The sequence below is a fragment of the Nuphar pumila genome, chromosome 8 (assembly GCF_984573655.1).
Source record: "Nuphar pumila chromosome 8, dmNupPumi1.hap1.1, whole genome shotgun sequence".
Taxonomy (NCBI): domain Eukaryota; kingdom Viridiplantae; phylum Streptophyta; class Magnoliopsida; order Nymphaeales; family Nymphaeaceae; genus Nuphar; species Nuphar pumila.
The window spans coordinates 5298832-5318906 of record NC_143256.1 but is presented as its reverse complement, the minus strand read 5'-3'; the positions used below and the strand labels follow the sequence as shown (position 1 = coordinate 5318906).

At 42.4% G+C, this 20075-nt stretch overlaps 1 protein-coding gene across 1 annotated transcript in view; it reads left to right on the top strand.

Annotated features, from left to right (window-relative positions):
- Nucleotides 1-20075, top strand: part of CPSF160 (cleavage and polyadenylation specificity factor 160) — a 233504-nt gene that overhangs the window by 146596 nt on the left and 66833 nt on the right. Inside the window, exons 21-23 of the mRNA XM_090015979.1 lie at nt 13066-13296; nt 13438-13569; nt 13651-13824. Of these exons, the coding sequence (XP_089872105.1) occupies nt 13066-13296; nt 13438-13569; nt 13651-13824 (537 nt within the window). The remainder of the gene's footprint in view (nt 1-13065; nt 13297-13437; nt 13570-13650; nt 13825-20075) is intronic.

Genomic DNA, 20075 nt, shown 5'->3' with positions numbered 1-20075 from the left:
AAACAGAAGAAGAGACAGGGGAGCAGGGTGCTCAGCCTGGTAGTCGAGCGAGGCTAGCTCCTAACTCGGATGGGCTCGGTTCCCCAGTTTGAGAGAACCGGGCTGGGCTCGGTATCGTGACTTAGGGGATAACTGCAATAAGATGCTTATCACTAAATCGAGACGATTGGCGCAGGGGACAAGGGCGGCCCATGGTAGGTGGGTTTGTTGAAAATTCGGGAGAAAAGATTGCTCGAGGTGAGCACAGTGGCATCAGGGTTCGGGGTTCTTAGGGAAGAAAACCGAGGGGGTGGAAGGGAGCAGAGAAGAAGAGGGCGAGTTCCGGGTTCAATAGAGAGAGAGGGGTTGTCGGGTGGCTTTCGGCGAGTGGAGACACTGGCATCCGACCATTATGTTCACACAGAGGGAAGGAAGGAGGGGAAGAGTCAGACGACTCTTCCTCTTGGCTTGAAAAAGAACAAAAGAGGGAGAGGTGTGGGTCCGCGCTCAGCAGAAAAGAGAGGGAAAATGGAGAGGGCTACGTCAAAGATTGTAAGGGATTTGGGGGAAACCAGCAAGGGCATGGCCTTCGGCTGAGGGATGACTCATCTGGGCCATCTCTGGCTGAGGAGGGCACACAAAGGTGGCAGGGAGGGGTGGCCCGTCTGGGTCACCTCCAACTGAGGAGAAGGCGGTTGGGGGAGGCAAGCAGGACTCCAATGAGGGTCTGACAAGCAAAGAGAGACAACGGAGGCAGAGAGGCACACCTGCGAGGGTTGGGCCTCTGTCGATGCCCGACTCCTCTAATGGAGCTCGACTCAGGGGAGGCTCGGGTTGGGGCCTCAGGCGGCGTCCGACGTGGGTGGGGGGACGATGCCCAAAGAGGGAGGGACTTCTTTTGTTCGCCACTCGTTGCGACAAGTTTCTTGTTCTAGGCGTTCTTAGAACGCTCTGAGTCATTACTTAGGAGGGTGTCTACTGCAATAGCCGTAGAAAAAGTTAAGGACATACTAGTCAGGACTCTGTGTCAGAGTCCTTCATTCAACCCTCGAACGAACTTCTCGACCCGTTCACGATCATCCTCGAATAGGTTGGGACAATAACGCTCCAAGTTTTGAAATTTGGTGATATAATCCACCAAACTCGAGCTGCCCTAGCATAGCTCCAGGAATTTCACCTTCTTATCCTGTGCGTGAGGGGGAAGGTAGTTTTCTAAGAGAACAATAGCGGTAAACCTTGGGTGTATTACTGCGAACCTTCTGCTTCACAACGGATTTACATCTTCGAAACATCATTTAAAACCATATGCATTTAAGGAAAATTTCAAGTTTATACAAAATGAAATTTCTCGAAGAAACCCTTATACAAAATTAAACCAAAGGTATAACAATTTAGAACAAAACTAACACATGATTTATTTTATACATGATATACAAATAAGTAAAGTGAACAAGATAACTTTGTTTCGATATTAACTGTCCTGAGAGTACTAACACGATAAACGTAAAACCAACTCAGATTTGCTCGGGCGTTTATTATTTTTTGTATTTTGATAACCCGGGTAACTAGTTAAGTCTACTCCTTAGGGGACAATCGGTGACCGAGAGAGGATTCCCCAAAGGCATTCGTGGCAAGTGATGCATCCAACTTCTTTAGAAGTCCAAGGGGTCTATTACCTAGGATAATATTTGATAGCCCTGTCCATCGAGTCAATTGGTACTCGAGGAGCGTAGTTGTTAACAACCTGTCCATCGGAGTTTTTGTACCATCCCATCCTCTCCCTTGACGGAACCAAGAAGGAGAATAGGTGCGTCAGGTTCTATTTTAACTAACGACCCACTCTATATGATCTGGTTTGTTGAACCCTTTCGAGCATCTTGCCTTTGAAGTCAATTATCACTTTGTGTGATTACCACTTTTATATATCATTGTGCAGTTTGCATGTTATGAGATCGCCACAAATCTCTGATCCAATTATCGTAGTGTCAACATGCGCCACATGTCTAGTGATATTGCTTATGATAAAAGGGGTACGAGTTTCTCAGAAGAAACCCCTGACTTTAGCCATTTGCAATTTTTGCTTTTTAAAACCACACATATACCGTGTCACGGGCTGGGAAGCGAAGGCCCCCCCGTGACGTAGCTTCGGGCAATCACACACCGAAGGCAGGCCTTTTAAGCGCACAAGCAATGCACAACACACGCGCACGAGCGAAAGCAAGAGTACGCGTATGCACAAGCACAAGAGAGAGAGAGAGAGATGCAAAAAACTTCTTTATAGATACTTGAAAGCAAAGTACATCAAGAGGGGAAGAGAGGGTCCGAATACACGGGGTACTTAGGCCGTAAGGCCTTGTGGGGCACTCTAGAGTGCCAAAGAGGTATACACATCAGAGCAAAAAGGTGAAAACATGGCGGTCCGGAACACGCTCCCCCGCCTAAGTTGGCGCCGTCCTCGACGCCAATTGTTCATGGTAGCCTTCTACAAGCTGTCGATGCTGAAACATGCTGCTGGCTTTCTCCCAGGTGGCTTCACATTCTGGCAATCCCTTCCACTGCACTAAGTACTTTTTGACTTCCCCTAAATAGTTGTTGGAATGGTTGAGGATGATATCTGGATCTCTGCCTGGTACACTAACTGTTGAAGGAGCTCACTGCAGAATCGGAGCACGTTGAGGCATGCTCCGTTGAGGATCTTCTTCATCTTCGTGGAATGACTTCAAGTTGCATATATGGAATACCGGGTGCACTTGAAAGTTTGTTGGCAAGTCCAGCCGGTACGCCAAGTTTTCCACACGTTTGATAATGGTGAAGGGGCCATCATACTTGCGAATAAGGCTTCGGTGGTGGCCCCGAAAGATAGTTGTGCGGTCAGGAAAGAGCTTGGCCAACACTTTGTCTCCAACTCGAAATTCTGCTGGGCGACGCTTCTCATCTGCCCATTTCTTAATGCGCTTGGTTGCCTTGTTTAGATATGCCTTCGCCAACTCTGTCTGATCTTGCCAGTTCCTGACAAACTGGTATGCATAAGGTGCTTTTCCACGTCCTCGCGCAGCAAAGGAGTGCGGAGTCTGCGGCTGTTGTCCTGTTGCGACTTCAAATGGACTATGGCCGGATGACTCGCTCTTTTGAAGGTTGTAGCAGAATTGAGCCGCATCAAGTAAATCAACCCAATCCCTTTGGTTGGCACTAACAAAGTGCCGCAGGTATTCCTCCAACATGCCGTTTATTCTCTCTGTCTGTCCGTCGGTTTGGGGGTGGAAACTTGTGCTGAAATGCAAGTTCGTCCTCATTAAGCGAAACACTTCTCGCCAAAACTTGCCAGTGAAGCGTGCATCACGATCACTGACGATGCTCTCTGGAATTCCCCAATGCTTAATTACGTTTCGCACGAATAACTTTGCAGTATCCGCGGCTGAGCAGGTGGCCGGGGCAGGCACGAAGATAGCATATTTCGAGAACCTATCCACAACCACATAAATCGAACTGCAACCTTGTGCTTTCGGCAAGCTTACAATGAAGTCCATGGTTATGCACTCCCACGGGCGACTCGGCACAGGTAAGGGCTCCAGTTGTCCACCGGGTCTTTGATTGATGGGCTTGTCTTGTTGGCAAATCAAACAAGTCCGCACATAGGCATCTACGTCATCGCGCATCTGCGGCCAGTAAAATGCACGTTCCAACAGTGCCAAGGTCCTCTGTTGTCCTGGGTGACCCGCCCAAGTAGTATCATGTCATTCCTGCATCAAGCGCTTCCTCAAGGTATCTTGTCGCGGAATATATAGACGATCGCCCGCAGCGCGGAGCAAACCATCCTCTAGCCAGAATCTCCGCGTCTTTCCTTCCTTTACCAATACAATCAATTGTTGAGCCATTGGGTCACTTTTCGAAGCTTCTCGCACTTGTTCAAGGAGATCGCTCGTCGGTTGGCTCACACTGCCCTCCCAAGCGAGCAAAGCTGCAAGTTCCGCCTTTCGACTCAAGGCGTCGGCCACAACATTGGTCCTGCCTGGCTTGTACCCAAGGACCATATCGAATTCTGCCAAGAAATCCTGCCAACGTGCTTGCCTTGGACTCAACTTCTTCTGAGTTTGGAAGTAGCTTGTCGCAACATTGTCAGTGCGCACAACGAATTGTGATCCCAAGAGATAGTGTCTCCATGTGCGGAGACAATGCACGACCGCCAACATCTCGCGCTCGTGCACCGTGTATCGACGTTCAGCGTCGTTCAACTTCCTGCTTTCAAATGCGATGGGATGTCCTTCTTGGAGCAACACCCCCAGCCGGGGCAGTTCTCAACTGCCGCTCTAACTGTTCATTCTTTCGTCGAACAACATCCAATTCAGCAGCCATGATGTTGAACCGACCCAACAAATCATCAAATCTGGTGGAAAAGTCCTCCACCGAGTAGTTAAGTTTAGTGGCAAGACTTTCCACCGAGTCTTCCACTCTCTCTACTGCTGTCTTGATCTCTGCATTGAGATCTTTGAAAGCAACACAAGTTTCATTAACCAACTTCTCCATTTTGGTCACTGACCCAGTCAGCTCCGCCACATCGCGCGAGATGGCTGACACCCGATCATCGGCCATGAAGTCCTCTTCAGCAGGAACCACACTGCTTGAAGGAGTCATGGCAATCTTCTTCGGCGCCATTGTCACTCCCAATGTCGACAAGGCTCTGGTACCAACTTGTCACGGGCTGGGAAGTGAAGGCCCCCCCCGTGACGTAGCTTCGGGCAATCACACACCGAAGGCAGGCCTTTTAAGCGCACAAGCAACGCACAACACACGCGCACGAACGGAAGCAAGAGTACGCGTATGCACAAGCACAAGAGAGAGAGAGAGATGCAAAAAGCTTCTTTATAGATACTTGAAAGCAAAGTACATCAAGAGGGGAAGAGAGGGTCCGAATACACGGGGTACTTAGGCCGTAAGGCCTTGTGGGGCACTCTAGAGTGCCAAAGAGGTATACACATCAGAGCAAAAAGGTGAAAAACATGGCGGTCCGGAACATACCGGATTCTCACATGAAATCCTTTTTTTTAAAAAGGCAAACATTGTATAGGGAAAAGCAGGACTCGATGTGCGAAACCACACATCGAGCGAAATCAATGCATACTTAGTGCATGAGATACAAAATCGTACCTCGGCTAAATAAATGCACAAGCAGTGCACGAGGTACGAAATCACACATCTGCTAAATAAATGCGTAAGCAATGCACGAGGTATGAAATCGTACCTTGGTTAAATAAATGTGTAAGCAATGTATGAGGTACGAAATTGTACTTTAGCTAAATAAAACACGTAAGGAATAAGCCTGTGCACGTAATAGCGCGACGACAAAGTAAATAATTCAAAGCAAGGCTCGATGTGTGAAACCACATATCGAGCTAAATAAATGCGTAAGCAGAAGCCTGCACACATGATAGCGTGACAACAAACTAAATAACATAAAGCAAGGCTCGATGTGCGAAAGCACACATCGAGCTAAATGAATGCGTAAGCAGTAGCCTGTGTACATGATAGCATGACGACAAATAAATGACATAAAGCAAGGCTCGATATGCGAAACCACACATCGAGCTAAATACATGTGTAAACAGTAGTCAGTGCACATGATAACGCAGTGACAAAGTAAATGACATAAAAAAATGACAAGGATCACAAAACTGTGTCCTTGATTTAAAAGCGTATAAGCATATATATGTATGTATATATTTAAATTTATTCACAAGTTTTAGAATTGTCCTTCCATTATCCTTTGTGCAACTCTTCCCTACCTCTGAGAATGTCGGCTTTGTTGACGATTCCAGGTGTAGGTGTTAAGTGGCTCGTGCCTCAGTGCGTGCGTGGAGTTCTTTGCGTCGATGGGGTGCGCTAAAGGACTCATTGTACTGCAGAAAATATAAAAAAAAGGAAAACACGCGTTCGTACTGTGTTTGGGTTGCAAGGTCCGAACCCGACCTTGGTTCAGGCCACCTGGTTGAGCCGGGTCTCGAGCCGGGGTGAGCCGAGCTGGGCCAGTTAACGAGGGAAGGCAGGGGGCGACGCCCTTGCCCTATGGTCGAAAACAAAAACAGGCAAGGAGGGTACCCCCTACCTGTTGGCCATAAAATCATGGAAGGTAGGGGGCAGCGCCCTTGTCCTCTGGTTGCAAACAGAGACAGGTAGGGGGCGTCGCCTCTGCCTGTTGGCCGGAAAAACAGGGAAGGAGGCAGGGGCGTCGCCCCTCCCTGCCGGCCGAAAAAGAGTAGGCAGGGGCATCGCCCTTTTGCCTACTCGCTGGAAAAGAGAGGGAGGGTAGGGGATGCGCCCTTGTCGCCAACATGATAGAGAAGGGGAGACAGGGGTTGCACTATAACGACCCCAACTCATACCCCTTGAAAATGTGGATTTTTTTTAAAGCCATAGCAAAAATCTTCCTAGAAACCTGGGGCCTTTACAGTTCCACTCCCAATTGGATAAAACAACTAACCATAATAGAGCTTACAATTATCATTCATACCAAACCAAACATTTATTGAAATAATGAGTGATAAGTCTAGAGATAATTGCATAATTGAAGAATTAGAGTGAAATAACAAGTAAACAAAACGAAAATGCAATAAAAGAAGGCTGAGCTACGTTGTCCATATGTGATCTGTCTAGCAAGTGTATGACACCTGTGACTCTCCTAGAAGCCAGTCACTTCACTGATCACTTGCGGCTGCGAAAAACCATATAAAGAGCGGGTGAGGGTCAGAAATTCGAAGAATTCTGCGTATAGATCCCTTTAATGAAATAAATGAGCATAAAGAACACATTTACGATTTCATGCAATAATTTAGAGTAATGCAATTATGACAATTATATAATTCAGTTAAGCATTCATGCAACATGAAACATTTATTAAGCATGAAAGAACATTAATCAACAATAGAAATTACAATTTAAGTAAGCAGGACATTTTACATGCATTAGAAATTAAGCATCATGCATCCACCAACATGTAACAATTAAGAGAACAGATAAAATATCATGTCTTAATGCATAGCAGGATTATGCATGATTTATGTGCAATGCATAAACATTTTATTATCTATCATTAAAGTTTTCCTTTTCATATGCATGCCCTATTAAATGCATACAATTTAAGTTTCTCTTTTTAATTATCGTTGCCCGCGGATACACCACACGGATAAAATCATCGAGGTCAAGTTAAGTTCCCAGGGTAGCTTAACATACCAATTATATTTTATTACAGGGTTCCAAACTTAACCCTCGACCGAATCACCTTCGGAATATTAGACCTTCACATCTAATGTCGGAGAAATAGGAACACTCCGTGCCCACAAGTGCCACTTCCTTGTTATACCAAAATAACAACTGTGTCGAACATACCACCCTCAAGTAAAGTGACAGACTCTCCCTAAAACCGTGGCTAGGAGAAGAAACCTTAATATCAGGTTCAGGGGTCAAAGTAAACCACACATAGTTTTTGTATCCTCGTGGTCCCCTAAAATCGAATCTCTAAGATTCTCATTCTTCCAATGGGAGATCACAGAACGCATATTACATTGTTGTTATTAATTATCTTTTTATTAAAAGCCAATTACTGATGTTTGCAATTTAACATGCAAAAGCAAAGACAATAGCTCGCATCTACCCATGCAAGAACCATCACGGGACCCCCGCCCGTAGAACCACATAAAACAATGCAATATAGTGCAATCAAAATAAATATGATTTTTGCGATGCATTTAAAATATATAAAGAAAGAGCAAACCAACGTTCGAGGCCCACCAGGCCCATGATGATTCATTTCGAACATCGATGCATCGTTTGTAAAATTCATAGCAATATGTAATTTATGCAATGATACTAACATGATTCGAACTGCACATTCATTCATACCAATTTAATAATGTGCATAAGCTACCACAGTCATATGCATGTGTTCACCATTCATGTGAAATTGCTTTCGTGAAATCACTTAACACACATGCATTCATTCATGATTCATAATGACATGAGAACATTTATGCAAGATTGTACATGATAAACACACATGGATTTCATGTATGCACATGCACTTGAAACAAATCCATAAATGCACAATAATTACACGTCCCATAAATGTAGGCATATGAAACTTTTCATTCATAACATGTGTTAACATCCACACACATGAACATAACTCAGATCTAGAAATTGAATTTCAGGGCTGCACACATTCATATCATGTATGCACCTGTACCAAAACAAAATTTGTAATAACATGTTAACAGGCATAAGAAGAACTCCATTCATCAGATTAAGTCCACCATACTTAGCCAAAATCTGGAAAATAATCACATGGCTAGGCTCGTTCTTTTTAAATGTACACGAGCACTTGGAATCACTTGAGATAATATATTTCTAATGCATATCATATCAATTCCAAGCATATGAAACCAAACCCCATTCTTTTGTACACAACAAGCCAACTTTAATTTGATTAACAAGACTGGAAAAAAAGTAAAAAGCATAACTGGATATCCAGATTTTTTGAAGAAGGTTTACACCCACCCAGCCGATTGCCAGTCGGCTAGGGCTCGGCTCCAGCCCAGCCGACCTAGTGGGTTAGGGCCGGCTGCCCCAGGCACAAAACATTTAAAACAGATTTCTTTTCAGAAACAACTATACTTGTATCATGCAAGGTTCCATAATGAACACACTGTAATTGTTCTCAAGGTTGCACATACATGTTTTTACAGATTTAATGCTTAAATATGCAGAGATTAAACATGGTTACATTCACATATGACAGTATCAAAAAAAAATCATATGCACGTTCATAAGTCTAACAAAATCACTAAGCCACTTGTGTATGCTTATTCCACAATGCATATATATTCACTGTTTTCAGCGAGCACATCATTACACACATTTTTTTTCTAAAAAATACCATGCATACACCATAATTTCAACATATAGTTTCATGCATTTATTTAGTCCATGACATGATTCACCCATAGGAATCAATACCCACGAGAACTAGGCATTAAACGGATGCATATGCATTACTCAAAAATTCTGTTCTAGCACAGAAATAAATATATACAAAATTTTTGTTTTTGAAAGATGAAAAGAGTAAAAAACACATGCATGGAAAGGGATCCATAGATCATCTTTCGTATATCTTAGAGTGATCACATAGATCTACTCTTTTACCATGGTTTTTGATCATGGTATAGCATGAGAATTGAATCAGTATTCGATTTCTCACTTATGTCAAAAGAAGAGACTCGTACCTCAAAATTGACGCGGGGGCGAGCGTGCTTTGTTGCACAAATCTGTAAACAAATAAAGGTGATAATTAACATACAAGAAGTTTTGACCAAGTCAGGGTTGCCCCATGCAGTGGAAGTAAGGGCGGCATGCATGTGGGCTCGATAACCTGGCGAGCCCTGACCTAACCGGCTAACACGAAGGCTGATGTTAAGCAACCCCTACCAGCTATACAACTATACTGCTGGGATTCGAGCTTGCCAAGTCCCAACACAAGGTGACGTGCACTAACTGCTCTGGGCAGACAAGAAGAGAGCCAGTTGGTCCTACCGAAAACAGAAATAAGGTAGGGGAATTGCCCCTGCCAACGAAAAAAGAGAGGCGGCAGGGGCGTGCCCCTGCCTGCAGAATTCAGAGAGGCGGCAGGGTGTGAGAGGGCACAGGAACGAAGGGTGCGACAGGGTAGGTGCCCTCAGATTGATACCAAATAGGAAGCAGGGGGCGTCAACCCCCATGTCTGAAAGCTAGACAAGGAGACAAGGGGTGTTGACCCCCTGTCTGGTGATTGGAACAGAAGAACAGGGGGCGACACTTCCTATTCGATGATCAGAACCTTGGCAAGGGGCGTCGCTCCCCTGTCGAATGGAAAAACCAGGGTACAGGGGCACTGCCTTCTTGTCGAATGACCGAAATAAGGGTAGGGGGTGTCGTCCCTTCTACCAGACGATACGAAAGACAAGAGAAGGAGGTGGAAGGCGTGGCAGGGGCCGCCGGCCACCTGCCGGCCTTCTGGCAAGCACAGGGAGAGGGGGAAGGTAGGACAGGGGCTGTTGGCCTCCTGTCGGCCCTCCGACAACCAGAGGAAAACGAAGAAGTAGAGGAAGAAAATAAGGGGAAGACAGAGGGAGAGAGAAAAGGCTCGATGCTTACCTTTAAGATCGCTGGTGACGGCTGTTGTCGGGGAAAGCTCGCGCGCAGGGGCTCATCAGAGATGCAACATAGAGGGGGACGAGAGAGAAAGCAGAGACGAGGGAGGGGCGAGCGTCAGGCTCGTTGGGGGGTTGCTGAGGGGAGGTCTGCGAAGAGGGCGACGATCGTTGGGGCTTGGTTGTACACAAGGATGTCGTCGACAGACATCAGGGAAGATTTGCCGAGGGGCGGCGACGTCGGCTATGCACGCCGGACAGAGCAGGGTCGCTGGCGAAGGTCGTGGCTTCCTTTGGCGGAAAGATGAGGCCGAGGGAGAGAGTGAGAGGGAGAGGAGGAGGGGTGCAGGGGTGAGAGCCCTCCCTCCCCTCTGCGTTCTTTTTAAAGAGCTCGAGTGGGGTGAAACGGGAAACCCCATCAGAATTTCCTTTTCTAGTGAGGAAGGAGAGGAGGGAAACAGGGCGGCTACGGGGGAGAAAAGAAAAAGGCGAGGGTTTAAAACCCTCGCGACAACCGCTTATAACCCTAATGGATTACGGGTCCTGGTCTGACCTGGGTCCAAATTTATTTATTCTTTTTCGAAAAAAATTAGGGTTTTACATGCACCCTTGCCCGTAAGCCAAAAAGGAGAGGGCGGGCAGCGGCTGTGCCCCTGCCCACTGGCTGGAGAAAAGAAGGATGCAGGGGCTGCGCCCCTACCTGCGGGCCAGAAAAGAGGAGGGCACGTGGCGGAGGCTGGAAAAGAAGGCACCGACAGGAGGGGCAACACCCTCCGGTCGGCCAAACCAGAGAGAGAGAGAGAGAGAGAGAGAGAGAGAGAGAGAGAGAGTACCTGTGGGGTCACACTGCTCCGACAGGGACTGGAGAGAGAAGGCGGGAGGTCGCACCTGTGGGAATATGCAAGAGAACATCCTGAGAAAGTGTGGCTGTGATGTATGTGACCACAACCTAGACGTTTTTTCGCCATGAAACGTAATATAGATTTTTTGCCAAAGTAGTCTTTGTTATCCCATCTTTACCATCTCCTCCAACCTTGTACACAAATTCTGGGGTGCAGATTCAGTACCACCATGGTGCCCCGTCATACCGTGGCTGCTGATAAAGGGGATGATTTGCTTTTTCCAGGTGATGAAGTTTGAATCATTTTGTTTATCAGTAACAAGCTTACCCAAGAACGACAAATTGAGGGGATTGGATGAAGACACGATGAGTATAATATGATGATCAAAACAATGAAAAAAAAATAAACACCAAGAAAAGCTAGATGAGAATTGAATGCAGGAAAGAAAAGGACAGTCAGATGATGACATCAACCTTTTTTTGTTGAAAGAACAATAACGACTAAGAAGAACGATAATAGCAGAAAGAACAGAAAACAAGAACTGATAATAACAGGCTGTGGTGGTGGTCGTCAGATCAGGATGATGGGGTCAGCAGGTGATATCACAAACAGACTTCCTCCAGATTAATCAATGCAAATATATATGAGAAAAAAGAGAGTCACGATCTTTATTTTGTCCCTCTTTTTTTGTTTTGAAACGACCCAACAAGAGATCTGAATAGATCCAAAAGGAGATCTGAATATGTGCAGGCAAAGAGAATAGTGCCCGATATAGAGGAAATAAAACTAGAAAGAAAGACACGAATAATTAGAGAAAAAGAGAAGCAAAAGGAGACTTTGATGAAAGAGAAAGAAGAGGGATTTTAAAACAGAAGATCAATCAGCCTTGATGAGAATGGGGACTTACCCTTTCCTGGGCTCTGATACCATGACAAATCTGCTGCCTCGGTAAGCATTCCTGCAGTTTACTTTAAAAAGAATAGATGGGAAAGATAAGCTTGGATTGTGCCCTCACCCTAGGTCACACCTTTTTTATGTTATTGAGATAGGTAGATTACAATAATGCCCTCAAGCATGATAATAAAATGCAACACACCTCTATGAGTCATAAATGACAAGACTACTCCCTTGCATACAATGCACATATTAACGCCATCTCTAAGAGGTACCTCATTGTCATGTTTCTTCCTCTAGTCAGGCTTTTTTGTATACTTAAATTGAATGTATCCTTTTTCTGATAGTTTTGTATTAACACTGCTTCACATGTGTATACTTTTCAATAAACACTAAGTTTGGGGAGGCTCAAATTAGCCAAAATTGTTCACAAGATATACTCATGCCCAAGATTTCAAGTATAATGACAAAATGCATATAGAGGATCAGTCTTTTGCATATGCTTAAGAGAGCCCATGGAATAATCACCCTTCTTTGCCCTGTTGTTTGGTTGATCAAGCAGCCACATTTATAGTTTGAAATATAGTTTGTATAAGGCAAGGAAGTAATACTGTTGACTAGTTAGCATATATCTGAATCTCAAACTCCCTGTAGGTATTTTTAGTCTTCTACATGTTCTGCTCCACTTTTTTTTTTTTTGAATTTTACATTTATGCAATTTCTTCCCTCAGGAGGTTCAAGAGCTTGTGCTTAGTTTACCATTGGGAGAAAATCAAGCAAATGTCAATTTTTTGCACTCTTACTCTAAATTCTTGGATGTGCAGAAAGTAGGGATCTATAATGATTTTTGGTCCATTCTTTTTGTTTTGCTACCATTCTATCAAGATGCAATTCTTTTTTCTTTTTTTTCCATCTTTTTTGTGCCCATCATTGGTGTGCTTGTTTCTGAATCTCCTTTAGTGAAAGTTTCATTTTTTTGAATTGGTCACTATTGTCACTCATAACACGTCTTAAATTGTGTTGCTTCTGTGATATTTAATCATGATTTTTCCTCCTGTACTGATGATGGTGATTGCAGAACTTAATAATTTGTTGCTAAACTTGTTTTGATTTCACATGCTTCTGCAACATTGTTTGATATTTGATCACATTTTGACCATTTGTTTGTTATTCAGAATTTGAAGCCATTAAAACACGTTCTTTCCTGCCTGGTTGATCAAGAGGCTAGCCAGCAGACAGAGCATGATAACCTCAGTTCTGAGGAGTTACATAGATCCTATGCAGTAGATGAATTTGAGGTGCGCATTTTGGAACCAGAAAAATCTGGTGGCCCTTGGGAAGCGAGGGCTGTGATTCCAATGCAAACTTCTGAAAATGCACTCACTGTGCGCATGGTGACATTATTTGTAAGTGGGTTCACATCTACAAGTTTTTTTTCCCTTTTTAATGGTCTCTCATTTCTTGTGCAGTTTTTGTTGAAGATTTTAGTTGTTCATACTTTTATCCCACACCTTTCTTTTAATTATATATATTTTTTGTTCTTCAAGAATACTTCAACGAAGGAGAATGAAACACTTTTGGCCATTGGAACTGCATATGTGCAAGGGGAGGATGTAGCAGCAAGAGGGCGTATATTGTTATTTTCTATTGGGAAAAATAATGATAATAATCAGAACTGGGTATTGACATGAATTTTACCAACTGATATCTTTATTTTTTTTAGTTTCTATTACCATATCACTGACCACATTAATTTCCAGGCTGTGGAGGTTTACTCAAAAGAATTAAAGGGAGCCATTTCTGCTTTAGCTTCGCTTCAAGGTCATTTGCTGATAGCTTCTGGTCCTAAAATCATCTTACATAAGTGGAGCGGTACTGAGTTGAATGGTGTTGCTTTCTTTGATGCCCCTCTGTATGTTGTGAGCTTAAATATAGTGAGTACATTCAACTTGGTATTTTTTTTCTGTTGCTTATACTGAGAAAATTCATATGCTTTTGGGCATCATCTGTTGGTAATTGAGCTTTGTACCTTGATGATTTTAGAGTACTTCAACAGCATTTCTTTTTCTAGAGTTTTTAGATATTGATTATTGTCCTTTCTGTAACTACTATTGCTACTAATTTTGTTCTTGTTTCATGTTTTGGTTTTTTCCTTTTTGGGTTGGGGGGGGGTGTGGAAGGGGTATTCTAGATTAGGAAACAACGCGAACTTGGTAGTATGTTGGCTGCCATCTTGCACTTTTTTTTTGCTTAATGTTCTTTCAGTTATGCAAATGCAGGAGCACTATGTCACATGGGTGCGGGTGCAGTGCGGGTGTGCGGCAAAAATATAAAAAATTATATATGTATATATATATATATATATATATATATATATATCAAGTCCAAAAGTTGGACATAAATGATCTTGGGTGCGTTGATTGCACCCAGGGTCAGGTTGACCACATCGGGTGCGGGTGCGACACCTAGTTGGCGATGCCCTGTGACATAGCAGGAGCATGTCATAAAAGTCATCATTGATCATTGTGAATTTCTATAACCAGAATAATAACAAATAATTGTAACATCGTATTCAAAACATGTAATCCTATAACCAGAATAATAACAAAGAATCGTAACATCGTTGATCATTGTGAATTTCTATAACCAGAATAATAATAAAGAATTGTAACATCGTATTCAAAACATGTAATCCTGATATGAAGGCTGTAAGGAAATGAGAGCTTCCAACAAAGTCCACCAAATCACCAAAGTAGACACGCAAAAGAGCCACAACAAGATCCACCAAATTACCAAAATGAACACACAAAGTGTAACGCCCCAAAATTTCAAACTTGCAAACATTTCAGAAAAACAGACAAGAGACTAAAAATGAATCTCTTCATCTCAGAGATGGTTTACGAAATCAGCGGAAGACTATACTTTTGTTAATTTCAGAAAAGTAAGCTGACAACTTTGGGCGCGTTAGCTAAAGGAACCAAAACGCACAACCCATGCTACTTGCAAACACTTGGAAAAAAACCCACTTTCATTTAAGAAGTTCTCCAAATAGCACAAAATTCGGATATCTCAAGGAAAATCCGTTACAAAACCCCAAACAATAGGACGCGAGCTAAGAGCAGCAAGAAGGACATCTTGGAGCCATCTTGCCATCGCGCCATCGCTTGTGGTGTACCTAATCATCACCTGTACCCAAAGAATGAGTTAGTTTCGCGAAAAACTAGTAGGTGCACAAGAGAGACTACAAGGAACTGAATTATGTAAATTTAATTCAGTAGGTTACGCAGTTTAAAGCAGATATGCAGTTAAACAGGTAAGCAATGCACGCAGATAACTAGTGCAAACGCGTAAGTAGTGCAATCGAACAAGTAGTGCAAGCAAACAAGTAGTGCAAGCGAATAAGTAATGCAAACGAATAAGTAGTGCAAGCGTGTCAGTAGTGCAAACGAGTCAATAGTGTAAGTGAATCAGTAGTGCAAGCGAATCGGTAGTGCAAGCGAATCAGTAGTGCAAGCGAGTCTCACGACCCAACAACCAATATGAACAGACTTTATGTTCCGATATTACTGGCCTGCAGGTACGCACATGCAAAACGTAGAAACAACTAAGACTAGTTCGGGCGTCTGTTATTCTATGTATTTTCAATAACCCGAATAGCTAGTTGAGTCTGCTCCAAAGGGGACGACTTTAGCCGAGAGAGGATTCCCCAGAGGCTGAAAAGCAGTGCCACAGATACATCTAACTTCTGCAGAAGTGTTGAACTAACTATTGTAGCCCCTTTCCCCTAACTCCAATGACTGAGGAAGCCAGATCATTGCCCGTAGGGTGGTTGTTAACAACCTGTCCATTGAATTTTTTGTACTGCTCTGTCCTCTCTCTTGACAGAACAACAAGAAGCGAATGGGTGCGTTAGGGGTTGCTTAACTAACGACCCATCCTATGTTGTGGTCTTCAAACCACTCGAGCATCTTGCCTGTGAAGGCGAATGTGAGGCTATTTATATGATTACAACATTGTGCATTTAACACTGTTCGAGGTCGCACGACCGTCTCATCCGATCATCGTAGTATTAGACGTGTCGTGCACGACTACAAGTACTCTAGGATGAAGGGGGTATAGCTCCTCAATAGAAGCCTCAACAGGAGTGTTTCACAAAGATGTAAAGTTTATCTACTTTACTTTATCTTTTGAAACATCAGTACCTTGTGCTAACATTATGCATGTGATTATCTCGAATCACATCCGCTATCGGGGTATCTACATGTCTCGCATGACTCGATATCGACCTCTATAGACGGGATACTTGTTTCTCAATAGAACACCCGCTAAGAAGTTTGCTCGAACCCTCAATTCGGGATCACTCGAGATATGCCAAAAAGGCGAGCAAAACCAGTCAGTCACTTCAATCCAAATGCTTCGATTTGGAGCAGTCTTTGATGCTTTTGCGTAGCTCCCTAAATCTCAAGTCGACTCTGCAGGACTGCGCACACTAAGAGCTATGATCCTTGCGAGGTATCCCTCTCCTTAGACGAGGATGTGTCACTCGCTCCCGACTAAACTCTTGTCGCAAGAGGGAGAGTGGTAAATGCCCCTTGCATCCTCCACGAGGAGGCCTTTAAGGCATACGCAAAGAGCAAGAACCTGCATGCCATCTGCTATAGCAAGGCAATACCAACACATATGCAAAAGCAAGAGCCTAGGCGCAGAGCGCAACGACAAGGTAAAGGTAGTAAGCAGAAGTGCAACGCTAAATCTCGACGCGATGCGTGACGACAAGTAAAAACTGATAGAAGGTAAAGGGCAAGGATTGCGAAACCGCATCCTTGAGTGAAGTGCATACTCATATAAATATATATATATATATTTGTATATATATATATATATTCATTTAATGGTCGTTTTTAGTTTAATTGAACTTAAATCAATTATCCAAGTCTTCCGTGCAATCTTCCTCTACCTTGGAGGGTTACGAGCTTGCTGACGTCTGCGGACATACAAGATTGACGGCTCGGGTCGCGGAGCACGAGTGGGATCCGTCGTAGCTGCAAATATGCGATATTAACATGCAAACCCAGACAAAAGCAAAAACAAGGCAAAGACTCGACTTCTCTGATACATAGTATAACGCCCTGAAATTTTAACCCAAAATTTGAAGACTTTTTTTTTTATAACAGCGGAAACAAGAAATAATATAGGGTTAAGCATTTCGAGACATTACGGTGGAGAGAAAACCCAACACATTTATTTCATTTCAATATCAATGAAAATCAACATTAGAGTTATAAATTATATGAACAGTTAAAAATTACAATAAACCCAAGCGATTCCTGGAACAATAAATCCAAAAACCTCGATCCAATGCCTCATCCCGCAGCCGCTCATAAACCATATTCTTTACCTGGAAAATAGTAAATTGATTGGAATTAGAGTAGCACGTCTAAGTAGAAATTACTATAAATTTGGCAAATATACTAAGTAACAAGTATGCAAGGGATTTGTTTAATTACGGACAATAAAGCATAGCAATCAAATATGAACCTTACTAAACTACTGCACATTGTTAATTTAAGTTTTTAGCTAGAATATATGAACACTAGCAAGACCAAATCAACCATTGCAGAAGTACAAAATTCATTTCATGATAAGGTAATATCATTTGCAGCGTTTAAATATATCATGGCCACCGATTCCATTGAATGCTTAAAAGTAAGTGAAACAGACTATGCAACAACTATAACAGGCATATACATAAGCAAGTAAAGCGGATTGTGCAACAGCAGCAACATGCATATCAGTCATGTAACAACCACAATATGAATTCAATTATCTCATATCTACACCTTTCAGTATTTTATTTCATCACAAGCTCAGAACATGCTGGAAGAATATAAACATGTCTCCCTAGTAACTCCAATCACTGTGATACTTAAAATATTCTAATTGATGTTTATCTTTTCTTATCCCGCGGGTACACACGGGCCAAGACAACCATCACAGAAGAGAACGTTCAGGTGTATATTATTCAAAGTTGTTTTATTAACCCGAACATTCTAACTGTGACTGGAATCCCAAGGGAGCGGCCAGTGACCGAGAGAACCTCCCAAAGGCCAAACCAAAACAAGATGCATCCCTAACTTCTGCAGAAGAACAAAGAGCTACCACGTAGGACATATTGGTAGTCTGGATCCCCCCAACTCCGAAGACTGGGGACCAACGAGTCACTTTAGCTCGAAACAGTTAAACACATGTCCCCGGAGTTTTGTACCACCTACCCTCTCCAAGGCAAACCCGAATCTGAGTGGGTAAATCTTTTCTTTTAATTTATTTCCCGAAGTAAAGGGCATTTCCCCAACTTCCTTCTACTACCACAGCAGTAGAATTCCCACCCTCAGTCATTTTACCAAGGTGTACAGAACAATCCCAATCCTTTGTCATATTAATTGCATAACCCACCCAAAGTGCTCCGGTGCCTTTAAACCAGTCAAGCACGAATGCCCCTGTGCTTTTAAACCAGTCGGGCAACAAGAATTAAATTTAAGTTTCTTATCAGTATTATGATCATTATTATAAATGCTCTGGTACCTTTAAACTGTAAAGTACCAAGACCCGGGTACCATTAAACCGGTCGGTCGCACAACCTTTATGATTAAGTTTTCATCATTTTTTTTTTCTTGCCATAACACACAGGCTAATAGCCCAAATACTCGTATCAGGTATTCAACCCATATTGCCCATTAGGCAGGGTTTCCCAAACAACTCAAGACATATACTTATACCAACCCTGAAATGGAAATATATTCAGAGATATTTATTTACATGTTGATCACTAATCAAGGTTAAACATAATGACCATGAACTATGGCATAATCAGAACCCCTGTATTTTCAGGACATAATGTAACTTGTAACTAGAAACATTTGCATGCATGTATAACTACCATTTGTTACAACATGATTTTGGTACAATATAAAAGCATGTATTATGCAAAAGAAAATCTGTAAGAAATCCATACTCATAGCTCTAGTTTCTGTTGGGTATTCCCACTTTTCAGGCCTAGGAATTCAGCGATTTACATAATATTGATAAATCCTACAACTTTAGAGATATAGCATCTCATAAAAATCAACATATGAGTTTAATGAATGCAATAATAAACCGATACAGGAATATATTTTTATGCAACAGTTTATGTGGCAGTATACAGTTCAGACACAGTGTATCATGAATCCTCCATGCTTATTATCCAGTATGCATAGGTATCCTCAATGTACTAATAGCTGTGACTTAACTCAAACAAAACTTAATACTCATTAACTGTTAAAAAAAAGAACAACCGCAGGTAAATCTCAAAAAGCTAACATAGGGTCAGAACCTCTAAGCATAAATTCAGAGTTTTGAATCTAAGTCAAACAAAAAAAAATTTGGAATGAAAGAAAAGATAAAATTTCATCTTACCACAGGATTTCACATCTATTTCCATTTAGTATAGGACCAACATAGAATGTGAAATGACTAAACACACTAACTAGCCCTCTGTTATGAAAGATCAGGTTCAGAAAAGTTCACAAATCATGTTTTCGAAGGATATACAATTCACTGATTTTAGCCATTAGATTATCACACCAAAAACCATTAAAACGTGTTATGTGAACCTTCCAGTGAGTGATGTTTTTTTTTTTTTCTTTTCTTTTGAATTTACACAAAAGATACTGGCTACTTGTAACATGAAAATTTTGTTATATATATATATGTTTTCCTTGAATGTAATATAGAAGACACTGACTGCAACAACTGTTTTTCTTTGTCAGGGGATTTAACACCGGAAACAAGAAGTATTTGTAAAAGAACACAAACATGCATTGTTGTTATCGATACTTCACAAAAACTTTTAACAATGTATGCACACAGACCCTGTTTTAGGAGCATACACAACAGTCGGTTTTATTGCCATAAATCTCAATACTGAAAATCAACAAATACAAAAATGTAACCATCTGTTCTTGTTGTCAGTTAACACAAAACAACAAAAAAAAGAATTCACAATAACGATAGGGGTTCGTCGATGTTAACCTAAGGGAATTTTCTTCTTTTTTTTTTTCACTGAGTGCACGAATGCAACAATTACACATGAGTCATACATAATACAACCCGTCCCCTATATTTATATATATTTTATAGCAGCCTC